General features: G+C 42.7%; 1 protein-coding gene across 1 annotated transcript in view; it reads left to right on the plus strand.

Annotated features, from left to right (window-relative positions):
• PGM2L1 (phosphoglucomutase 2 like 1) overlaps positions 1-11,476 on the plus strand; it is a 47,372-nt gene extending 35,896 nt beyond the window's left edge. Inside the window, exons 10-14 of the mRNA XM_061629124.1 lie at positions 4,880-4,973; positions 5,804-5,933; positions 6,496-6,685; positions 9,402-9,535; positions 10,270-11,476. Of these exons, the coding sequence (XP_061485108.1) occupies positions 4,880-4,973; positions 5,804-5,933; positions 6,496-6,685; positions 9,402-9,535; positions 10,270-10,372 (651 nt within the window). The 3' untranslated portion in view covers positions 10,373-11,476. The remainder of the gene's footprint in view (positions 1-4,879; positions 4,974-5,803; positions 5,934-6,495; positions 6,686-9,401; positions 9,536-10,269) is intronic.
• Positions 11,477-12,671: the final 1,195 nt, after the last annotated feature.

Genomic DNA, 12,671 nt, shown 5'->3' on the forward strand with positions numbered 1-12,671 from the left:
ACGGAACAGAATAAAATATAAAGGTGTCCCGGCACTTGTAGTGCGAGTCGTTTCCGACTCTTAGGGTGACGTCTTGCGACGTTTACTAGGCAGACCGTATATATGGGGTGGGATTGCCAGTTCCTTCCCCGGCCTTTCTTTACCCCCCAGCATATGTCGGGTACTCATTTTACCGACCACGGATGGATGGAAGGCTGAGTGGACCTCGATCCCTTTTTCCAGAGATTCGACTTCCTCCTTCCATTGGAATCGAACTCCGGCCGTGAGCAGGGCTTCGGCTGAGTTACCGCCACTTACCACTCTACGCCACGGAGGATCTTATGGAACAGAATAGGGGAGTATAAATTCAATCCAGATTGTGTGCAGATATCCAAGTTTGGGAGCAGGCAGCACAAATCCATATCTTTCGACTCATGCAGGCAAATTACCTTGCTCTGGTCAGCTTTAACATTACGTATCTTGACTTTGTAGAGTGCAATGAAACTAGACTGCAAGGGCTGAAAAGACACATGCTGTAGAAAAAGCATTCGCTCCGGTTCATCATTGTAAATATTACTGCCCCCTAGTGCATATTCTGGAGGACAGCGGTTGTGTCCTCTTTTTGAGAAAATCCATTTGTTTGTTATGCCTTTTCAGCCTTCAGTTTCTGCTTGGATTTATTTTTGCAGCAGCATCCCTTTACACAGTTAATTAGTCATCTCTGGGTAGGCTATTACTTTAATTCACTAACAGGCAAAAAACCCTTGCAGTTTAAGAATGTACCTCTAGCCAACAGATATTTCTATCAAACTTTAAAAAGCAGTGAAATTGGGGAGCTATAGTGAATGCACCAGAGGAGCAGGAGACTTAACTCCTCTCTGAGATATTGTACTGCCCTACAAATTTGTAAAACTGCAAACACAATTTGGCTTGGTCTTTCACAGTCCAATCCACTTTCTGTGTAGCTTGGAAGAATTTGATAACATGTGCCTCTGAGCATATGGTGAAATGCAAGAAGACAATAAGGGATGCTAAAAAAGAATTTGAGGAGCACATTGCTAAGAACATAAAAACCAACAACAAAAAATTCTATAAATACATTCAAAGCAGGAGACCATCTAGGGAGGCAATTGGACCCTTGGATGATAAGGGAGTCAAAGGTGTACTAAAGAACGATAAGGAGATTGCAGAGAAGCTCAATGAATTCTTTGCATCTGTCTTCACAGTGGAAGATATAGGGCAGATCCCTGAACCTGAACTAACATTTGCAGGAAGGGATTCTGAGGAACTGAGACAAATAGTGGTAACGAGAGAGGAAGTTCTAAGCTTAATGGACAGTATAAAAACTGACAAATCACCGGGCCCGGATGGCATCCACCCAAGAGTTCTCAAAGAACTCAAAGGTGAAATTGCTGATCTGCTAACTAAAATATGTAACTTGTCCCTCGGGTCCTCCAGGATCTGGAAAGTGGCAAATGTAATGCCAGTATTCAAAAAGGGATCCAGAGGGGATCCCAGAAATTACAGGCCAGTTAGCTTAACTTCTGTCCCTGGAAAACTGGAAGAAAGTATTATTAAAGCTAGATTAACTAAGCACATCGAAGAACAAGCCTTGCTGAAGCAGAGCCAGCATGGTTTCTGCAAGGGAAAGTCCTGTCTCAGTAACCTATTAGAATTCTTTGAGAGCGTCAACAAGCATATAGATAGAGGTGATCCAGTGGACATAGTGTACTTCGACTTTCAAAAAGCGTTTGACAAGGTACCTCACCAAAGGCTTCTGAGGAAGCTTAGCAGTCATGGAATAAGAGGAGAGGTCCTCTTGTGGATAAGGAATTGGTTAAGAAGCAGGAAACAGAGAGTAGGAATAAACGTACAGTTCTCCCAATGGAGGGCTGTAGAAAGTGGAGTCCCTCAAGGATCGGTATTGGGACCTGCACTGTTCAACTTGTTCATTATTGACCTAGAATTAGGAGTGAGCAGTGAAGTGGCCAAGTTTGCTGACGACACGAAATTGTTCAGGGTTGTTAAAACAAAAAGGGATTGCGAAGAGCTCCAAAAAGACCTCTCCAAACTGAGTGAATGGGCGGAAAAATGGCAAATGCAATTCAATATAAACAAGTGTAAAATTATGCATACTGGAGCAAAAAATCTTAATTTCACATATACGCTCATGGGGTCTGAACTGGCGGTGACCGACCAGGAGAGAGACCTCGGGGTTGTAGTGGACAGCATGATGAAAATGTCGACCCAGTGTGCGGCAGCTGTGAAAAAGGCAAATTCCATGCTAGGGATAATTAGGAAAGGTATTGAAAATAAAACAGCCAATATCATAATGCCATTGTATAAATCTATGGTGCGGCCACATTTGGAATACTGTGTACATTTCTGGTTGCCTCATCTCAAAAAGGATATTATAGAGTTGGAAAAGGTTCAGAAGAGGGCAACCAGAATGATCAAGGGGATGGAGCGACTCCCTTACGAGGAAAGGTTGCAGCATTTGGGGCTTTTTAGTTTAGAGAAAAGGCGGGTCAGAGGAGACATGATAGAAGTGTATAAAATTATGCATGGCATTGAGAAAGTGGATAGAGAAAAGTTCCCGTCCCTCTCTCATAATACTAGAACTCGTGGACATTCAAAGAAGCTGAATGTTGGAAGATTCAGGACAAACAAAAGGAAGTACGTCTTTACTCAGCGCATAGTTAAACTATGGAATTTGCTCCCACAAGATGCAGTAATGGCCACCAGCTTGGACGGCTTTAAAAGAAGATTAGACAAATTCATGGAGGACAGGGCTATCAGTGGCTACTAGCCATGATGACTGTGCTGTGCCACCCTAGTCAGAGGCAGCATGCTTCTGAAAACCAGTTGCCGGAAGCCTCAGGAGGGGAGAGTGTTCTTGCACTCAGGTCCTGCTTGCAGGCTTCCCCCAGGCACCTGGTTGGCCACTGTGAGAACAGGATGCTGGACTAGATGGGCCACTGGCCTGATCCAGCAGGCTCTTCTTATGTTCTTATGGTGGCAATACCTGCAATCAGGACTGCATCTCCAAAGACGGAGTATTAATTTTTTTGTATGTTTGTTGATGTTCTTACTTTGCTTCTTTCCTGTGTTACTGTTTCTGCAGAGAATCTCACCTAGAAAATTATATTTCTCTCATTATTCATCCTAGAAATATGTGTCAAATTTATTTTTATTAATTTCAAAGCCTTTTTATTGGTCAATGTCATATGATGGTGAAAACAGCCTTTTGTGTTTCAAACTAGCAGTTATGTTATGCTCTATTTTTATTTTTGGGTGCATTAACAGTTGAATTTGAAACTGCAGTTTGATGTAAAATCAGACTGATTACAATATGTTGCTACTTAAGCAATGACTCTAGCTGTTGGAAGAAACAAACTTGGCCTGCTCAAGATGCATGTGTTCAGCCTGCTATGCTAACCAACTCCACTTAAGGAAAGGTGGGCATGGTCAATCATAAACATGGAGCACACCTAGAATTTTGCTAGAATATATTTCACCTCCCAGTGTTTTATCTTGTGCAAACTGAGACACTCCTCATGTCCATGGGAGACTATTCTTCAGAATAGTCAGTGCCATTATTCCACAATTGTTTATGGAGGTTTTTTTAGTGTAAACTATGCAAAGTGTTTCTGTACTTCACATATTCATAGAACAGATGCAAAAGAAAATGGTTTACTATAGGAAAATTCACTAAAATTGCAAAGGAAATAATACATATTTAAAATGACTATCTGAACTATATCATCTGTCCTAATATTGTTGCTTCCTCCTTACTAAAACAAGATCAGCACAGCACATGTCACGTTTCTGTTATTTGGGCTGATTGCAGGTGTTGCCAGCACTCACCTTATGTTAAACCCTTCTGGCCATTGGAGTTCTGTCAGGGGAATAGGAGTCTCCTAACAACTCTCAGCACCCTTCACAAACTACACTTCCCAGGATTCTTTGGGGAAAACCATGACTGTCTAAAGCAGCCTTTCCCAACCGGTGTGCCTCCAGATGTTGTTGGACCACAATTCCCATCAGCCTCAGCCAGCATTGCCAATGGCTGAGGCTGATGGGAGTTGTGGTCCAACATCATCTGGAGGCACGCCGGTTGGGAAAGGCTGGTCTAAAGTGAAATAAAGGTCTGGTGTGGGTGTGGCCAACTGATTAGCCAGGCCAAGCAGTTGTGAGTCTGGCTTTTAGAACACTGACAATTGGTTCTTACTGAGCATGCCCGAGCTTATCATTGACTCAAATGTTAAATTGCATAAATTAACTGAAAATCAGCCAGGCATTTTTTTAACTTTTGAACTGCAGAAGATGAAGGTCAGAGTATGGGGCAAGGTAAGAATAGAATTACAGATACTCTCTGAACATGGCTGATTTTTAATTAATTTAAACAGATTATGAGAATTCTGACAGAAACAAGTCCAAAAGGGGTCTGTTTTTTTCCTCTCTCTTTATACATTGAGCTCTCGATTCTGTCTGAGTGTTTTGTGTATTGCCATGAAAACTTAGAGAGTTGTTAATCTGAGTTCAGCACTGTATGTTTTGCAAGATTTTGTTGCTCGGCCTCCTGGAGTTGAACTCTTTGGTGAATTTGTTTGCAGGGTTAGTCCAGATACATTCACTGGGGTGGGTGCTGCACCATTTAAAAATTAATAATAATAATAATAATTAAGAAATCATTTCTCCCCCTATTGAGACATCAAAACCACAATTCAAAAAAATGTGGCACTCCTGATTTACAGGGAGGAAACTGATGCTGCAAGGGTTTGCGTTATCTTTAAGTTCTCTGCTTCTGTAAATGATACCAACTTCAACCAAAAAAGTTTTTGATTTGTTCCATGAGAACGACCCTTGTTAAGAGGAGGCACCTTCCGTCTTGTTCCAGGATACACTCCCGGGCTTCAAATGGATTGGCAGTAGAGTTAAAGGTCTTCTGGATAATGGCAAAGAAGTCCTTTTTGCCTTTGAAGAGTCCATTGGTAAGTACAGTAAGAGCTGGTTGCTACGCCAGGTGAAAGGTGGGGCTGCTACCAGAACCCAGCCCTTGGATCCAGCCACTCAGGCTACAGTTCCCCATCACCCTGTTACCTGGTTTAACTTCCTAACTCTTGCATTTGGTTCTATTGTGCAAGAAAAGAGCATTAGGAAACAACTAGTGCAAACTGCAACAGCTGGAGTTTTCTCTGATGTCTGCTTCCTGAAACACATCACCCCAGTTCTTTATCATCTGTGCTGGCTTCCAGATCATTTCCAAGTGCAATTCAAAGTGCTGGAATCCATAGAGAAAGCCCGGCTTTTTAATGTAGCTGTGATGGTGCAACAAAAGGATGTCCCATTCCCACCCCCCGCAAACAAAACAAGGACGTGGAGATGGAAGCAAGCCTGTCTGGACACCAGGGGAAGATACTGCTGCCAAGGAATCTGTTACAGCCTGCCTTGAAGGATATGGAATGTTATACAATGATGGGACTCTACTGTATATTTGTTCTCTCTCTCTCTCTCTCTCTCTCTCTCCCCATATATATTTGTTTTCTCTAGATTTTGTAGACTAGATTGATTTGAGATTTCAGCCTGTTTTATGATACTTTGTGGTATTATTTACTGATACTGTTGTAGTTATTATTAGTATGTTCTGAATTGTTTTTATCATAATTGTTCTTGCTATGGAAGCTGCTTTGAGGTCCCCTGGTGATGAAAAGCGGCATACAAATATACCAAATAAATAAAAAATAAATATTAAGACACTGGATTTAAGGGGACATCTGAATAAAATGTACAAAGGTAAAATGGGATGCTTTCTGGTTTCCAGGCTTCATGTGTGGCACTTCTGTGTTGGACAAAGATGGCGTAAGCGCAGCTGTGGTGATAGCTGAGATGGCTGCATATCTAGAAACCAAGAGCCAAATGCTGGCACACCAACTGACAGAAATATATACAACGTAAGTCCCGTGTGTTACTCATGGAGTGCGATGCATGAATTCCAGATGGTGAAAAATAGCTTTGGTCATTATAAGAACTATAAGTTCAAGAACTGGTGCCTGCACTTGCTTTTTTCCCTCCCTCTCCCCGTTTCCTTGGTGCCATGTCTTTTTAGCTTGTAAGCCTGGGGGCAGGGAGTGTCTTAGTACAGATTTTTTAAGCTGCTCTGGGAGCCCTTTGGGACGGCAAAAGAGTGGGGTTCAAATGCTTTAAATAAATAAATCCTCTGATTGGAAAGAGTAGGAATTGTCTTTCCTACATTGTTGTTCGAGATGCCTGTGGGATAACTAAGAAACAATGGGGAGAGGCTAAAGGGGCAGCCTTAGAGAGAGAACAAATTTTGCTCTCTTGGTGTGCAACCATTTATATAGTGGGGTGCTGAAAGGGGACATAAGGAAGCATCATAGGTAAGTTTAGTGATAATGGAGGGCTCTGGTCTCTGTGTGGCTTTGCTTTGTAATTCTAGTGACAGAATTTAGAGATCTAGATTAGTCTGGCTAACCATAGCTTATTTTTGTGTAGGTATGGCTATCACATTTCAAGGACATCCTATTTCCTGTGTTATGACCCTCCTACCATCAAAAGGATATTTGAAAGGCTCCGGAACTTTAATGCCCCCAGTTCTTACCCAGCGTGTTGTGGCACTTTCAGTATATTGGATATCCGAGATGTCACCACTGGATATGACAGCAGCCAGCCAAATAAGAAGGCGGTGAGTTGTGTGACCCTTGGTAGGAAACTGCTGCAGACCACTCTGATAATAGCTTTGGTCTGAACCTCTTGCCTCTCGCCTCGCAAACATCTGCAGAGTTTTCCAGGTAATGGCTGTCCTCAAGCTGTTCATCTGAGGAAATAGAAAATTAGATTGCAGGCTTGGATGTTGGGAAGGAGGAGTGAGTGTGGTTGCCTCTTTATGGAAAAAAGGTACAGGTGAAGGTGTCCCCGCACTTGTAGTGCGAGTCGTTTCCGACTCTTAGGGTGATGTCTTGCGACGGTTACTAGGCAGACCGTATATATGGGGTGGGATTGCCAGTTCCGTCCCCGGCCTTTCTTTACCCCCCAGCGTATGCTGGGTACTCATTTTACCGACCACGGATGGATGGAAGGCTGAGTGGACCTCAACCCCTTTTACTGGAGATTCGACTTCCTCCTTCCGTTGGAATCGAACTCCGGCCGTGAGCAGAGCTTCGGCTGCGTTACCGCCGCTTACCACTCTGCGCCATAAAAGACCCTCTTAATATGTAGAGACCTTTGATGGTTCAAGTCAACTTCAGCAGCTTTACTGAAAGTGTTGCATTGCAGAGGAGCACAGCACACAGTTTTGCCCAAGCATGTACCCTGGTTTGGGATGCACAAGTCAGCTTTCACCTTGTGGGTTAAAATGACATGCATGTCTCACGTTCCCTCAACAAAAGACTAAGGCCCTGTCAAAACGGACTCTGTTTCGAAAGTATCTGACACCAAACTCCTTTGAGCAGAAGATAAACTGTTAACCAATATATAGACCAGTCTTCCCTCCTGATGTTTTGGACTACGGTGCTGGCTAGAGCTGATGAGAGTTGTAGTCCAGAACATTGGGTGGGCACCAGCTTGGGGAAGGCTGGTATAGAACATGCTCAGTGCATTTGAAATCCTCTAGTAAGCTGTTTCTTGCGGTGTTCAAGACACAGCTTAGTAAAATAAGATATATATTTTTTTAACTTGAGAGTCAAAGAAACCTTTCTCTATGAATAAACAGTAGTTTACAAATACTGGTGTATGTACTTTGAGCAAAGTCTAACATGTTCATGGCGATTTCATTTGCACAAACCGTTCCTATAACTTTAAGTCATAGTACTGCTATGAAAATATGACATTTATTTATACAGCACCATCAGTGTGCTTGGCGCTTTAGATAATACATTCATACCCACAATCCACAGACACTAATGGTGTCTTTAGTCTCTGGATTTGAGGCTGCTAGACAGGAGTCCACAAGCCACTTAAACTGGCACGCTTGACATTTAATTCAGGGTCTGCAAGAAACCCTGTGCCAGTCCCATCTTGACCTTCTCCTGATGCTCTTGTGTCCTGTCAGCCTGCCTGTTGCACGGAGCATGAGCAGGCAGATGAAGGCTTGGGTTTATGTCGTTGAAAACCCAAAATGATTTTAGAGCAGTGAGGCTGCTTTAGAAGTGCCGTTGCTGCATGCAGGCTTTTTAGGGCTGAACTCTGAGAAACTGGCTGTGCAATTTTGAGACAGAAGCTGACTGAGTGCAATACTGGCTGTCACCCTGCTGCCCTGAACCATTTTGCTTTGCCTTAAAAAATAATAATTAAAAATTAAGGTGGGAAATGTTCATGCAGCACTTTAAGCAGACAAGCTACCTGAAGTATGGGCTGAAAGCCAGAACTGTCATCGGAACCAGCATTCAGTTTGCTGATGTGCCATTTCACTTGCAAGCTAGGCTTCACCACAACTGAAGGATTTATTGTGAGCTTAAATTATGTCCGTCTGGTCTGTGTGGGGGGAAAATGAGCAGGAAGGCAGACTTTCTGCTGAAGACTGAAACTCTTCTCTACCATAGCAGTTCACTCTTTGCCAACGCTGTTCACAAGAACACTGGCAGTTAACTGCCGTTATTGGATATCTGTTAAAGTGACTTTAATTAGGGATGGATGAAACTGTTTTGGTTCCTCTTATTTTCTCTTTTTTTTAACTGTTTTTAATTTAATTATATGTTTTAAAGATGTTGTAACCCACCCTGGGACCTTTGGGTTAAGGGCAGGTTGTTGTTATTGTTGTTGTTGATGATGATGATAATAATTTTCCAATCGTAAACTCAAGTTTTCTCATTTCTGCAGCTGTTTGTGATTTTTTAAAATCATCATCAGCATTTGTCAGCATTTTATTAAGTATTTCTCCCAGTATAATATTTTTGTGTGCAGGTTTCCCTAATGTAATGCAGTTTGTATGTTACTTTCACTAATGTGTGGACTTTTATGCAATCCTTCCCCTAATATATGCATTTTTGTACTCTTTGGTTGAAAAGCAGCATTGCGAAATTTGGAGAAGTGCGAAGCTTGAAGGAGAGATTGTCTTTTGGTTCGTGTATTGGTTTGATAAGCACAAATTAAGTAGTTTCTCACTAAAATGCAAACAAAATTGAATTATTCCTCCTCCCTAATTTTATGAAGTATCTAGTAAAGTTAGCATCTGTCAGTGTTCTCTCAAAGCAAATGTCGAACCGCCCAATCTGTCTCCTTACTGTTCAGAGAGGTTATTCACTGTAACATTTGTTTGTGATTATGACTGATTATTACCAACAACAACAAAGGCAATGAATAATTCCTGAATACCTTGGTTTAGTAGCCATTGTGTGCACAGAGCAAGGTGAGATACATGGTTTATTTAGATTCGAATCCTTCTGCTCTTGTTCTTGTTGTAGGTATTGCCTGTGAGTAAAAACAGTCAGATGATCACCTTTACCTTTCAAAACGGCTGTGTTGCCACTCTTCGGACAAGTGGAACCGAACCAAAGATAAAATATTATGCAGAGATGTGTGCACCACCAGAACAGAGGTGGGGACTTATTTTCCATGCCATCGCTTGTGTGGGTCAGGTTCTGTGTCTGCCACTGATTCCCTGAATTGTCCTATTTGAATTAGGAGGGGAAGGTGTCTCTTTATAGGTTGGCTTGGATGCTGTGGTGATGCTGGATGACCCAAGTTTCAGGGGAATGAGTAGTGACCATCATTAATTTTTATTTCCACACTTCATCTAAGGAACTGAAGGCAGGGGACATGGTCTCTTCTCCCACCCTACCCCATAGCCTCACAACAGCCCTGTGAGGTGGACTAGTTGAGGGGGAGAATGACTGGCCTAAGCTCATCTAGTGAAATTCATGGCTCTGAATTTCACTAGACAAAATGCTGCTGCAAGCCTTTTCTCTCTTACATTTTGTATTTGATGCAAGAATTGTATGCCGACTGAGTCTGAATACTGCAAGTCAGCATGCCGCTCCAGGCCTCTTAAGACATGTGCCTAAGACTGGCTTTTTTCTTTTTCTTTTCTTTCTGTTGAAACTGGTGGAAATGTACAAAGCCCGAGAGTCTCTTTGCCATGAGAGGCAGGTTGTACTGTTGCCTCCCTAATGTCTTGCTTGATCTCTGCAAAGCTCAGCCATGTGAAGGATTCAGGCTAGCTTGATAGCAAAATAGCTTTGAGATGAGAAGGAACTTCTGTTTGTAGAGCATGAGTTCGCACTTGGATTGTGTTGAGGTATCCTTCTAACCTCTGACGTTTCTTCCTTTTAGTGACACAGTCTTCCTGGAAGAGGATCTGCAGAACCTCATTGATGCCCTGATTGAGAATTTTCTGGAGCCCAGTAAAAATGGACTAATCTGGCGCTCAGTGTAGCCTTCCTCCTGCCATTGGTTGTTACAGCAGTCACTCCATGCACTGCATAATGTGGAACAAAGGAACCAAGATGACAAATCCTGTTTGCATTAATTTAATATATATATATGTGAATGTGTGTGTGTTTTATAAATATATATTATGTATATATATCTGTTCCCTAGCCACCTATATTGAAGCAGTATTGTTTTGTCAGCTTTCTATCCAAAATGATAAGCAGATGACTGGATAGCTTTTGGGGAGGGCTCTGGATTCCCACAGAGATCCTTAAAGCCAAAAGGAAAGGACTGGGCATACTCTGGCAACTTTGCCAGAAGTGATTGGTGGCAGCGACTTCCTTCACCACCGAACCTCCAAAAACCCAACCAGTGTTGGGTACCCGAATTCTTTGACTTGCTCAGTCCCTTGGCAGCTGGGGCAGATGATTGTACTGGGCTGAGAAAAAGGTCCTGCTTGTTTGAAGCTGTTTTGAGTGTAGGTATCTTTACTGTACTGTTGAGTCTTAATTTTTTTCCTGTCTGTTTAGTAGAATTCAGCACTTAGGATTTCCTAGTTTAGTTCACGTTGTTCAGAAGTCATAAAGGTTCCAGCTCTTTAAATCTCCTCTTCTGAAAGGTGCTCTTTGTGCATTGTATTCTTACCTGTCTGCGTACTTACTGAAGTTTACTCGACAGTTAAACAGTAGTGGCAAGCTATGTAACTGGAGGATTGATTAGTTTTGGGGCCAAAACAGGTGTGATTGACCAGCACACATCTCTTTGGGCCCCTGAGTACGCACTGGGCCTCCTGGCAGTTAGGGAGCAAGCCTGTATGCAGACTTTTTGGCTCAAGGGAATACAAACTGCTTTAGGTAGCTGATTGTGGCTGTGCCAATTTTGCCTTCATTCGCCTCCACTAAAAATTCCTCCAAACACTCCAGCTTTTAGAAAATAGTGCCAAGACAGATGTTCCCTTTGTTTTCATGCTGGAGCATGTCCTGCAAATACAGTTCCTCACCCCTGCCCCGCATCTGTTTGCGAAATTCTCCTTCTCTAGTGGTACTTTTACAGTAATCACAATGATGGATATTGTTTATTGCTTCTTAAAATAAAATAGTTGAGCTTAGTCAGTATTTTCTTTAAGGGTCTGATCCCGGAGGGTGTCACATTAGCTTTATTCAGCAATGCATGTTAATAAACGTGTGCTCACACACTTGACACCTTTTGGGACCATTACAGACGTTAAACAATCTTGCTCTGCTGTAAATTGAGAGGCAAACCTTTCAAAGAAGAGTTTCTTGGGAAGATCTTGATTAGGCTAAGAGCTTTCAGAAAGGGAGGGAAGGAGGAAAGTTGTGGATTGAAAACGATGTGCTAGGAGACCTTTCCTCATCAGCTAAAGGTGCCACAGCTGAATGTAATTTTCAAACCATAGCAGCAGGTTGTCCTCTTGGCCAGCTCTGGCAGAGGGACTGGGAATGGTGTGCATACCAGGGCTAGTCTAGTACCATGGCAGAATCTTGCTGCCATGGAGGCCAGAAAGACCCGGTGAAAGTAGAATCTCACATGTATGTGGCTCTGCACACACAAGACCCCATAACCATCAGGCTTTTTGAGGGGGCAACAATTATGTGATGGTACCAGGTGGCACTTCAGTGACATAATATCCAGTATCTGTCGGAATTCTATTGAGTTGTGTAGCAGAGCGGAGAGTATTGAGCGAGCTTACGTACGTGTGTGTTTGAATCTTTGCTAAGATTCTACCTTCCCTGCAAATTAGTCAGACAGAGACTTTAAGCTGTAAAATAAGAAATAACTACTTTATTCTGGAAGTACATGCTTGATAGGAAAGAGTCCTTACATCTAGCTAACTAACTGGTTCCAGTGCAGCTCTCATGCTGGTTGAGAGGGAGAGACAAAGGAAAGATGTCTGCTCCCCTCTCAAGAAAGACGAAGGAACTGGGAAGGCGTGAAGGAACTGGGATCAACATCCTTTGCATATCCGTCTAGCAGGAGGGGGAGAGACGGCAAGGATCAAAGGACAGGTATAGCCTAGCAACGAAGAGGTCTCCCTAGCAACCCTTTTTAACCCCATGCAGCCTCAACCCACAAGTTGGGATCAACATTGTCCGACATGCTCATGAGGTGAAGGGAGACGTATCTGCAGATCAGGTTTATAGTCTGATGTGATCTATTTCAGGCAAGGTAATTCAAGAAGCAACTTCTAGAGGGTTTATGCTTGGACTGACTTTCCACGCTTGTTTTATGCTAATCCTTTGCAAATAATATTTAAGACTATGGCTCAGTTCTTACCGTGGCGG

This window comes from Rhineura floridana, chromosome 5 (assembly GCF_030035675.1).
Source record: "Rhineura floridana isolate rRhiFlo1 chromosome 5, rRhiFlo1.hap2, whole genome shotgun sequence".
Classification (NCBI taxonomy): domain Eukaryota; kingdom Metazoa; phylum Chordata; class Lepidosauria; order Squamata; family Rhineuridae; genus Rhineura; species Rhineura floridana.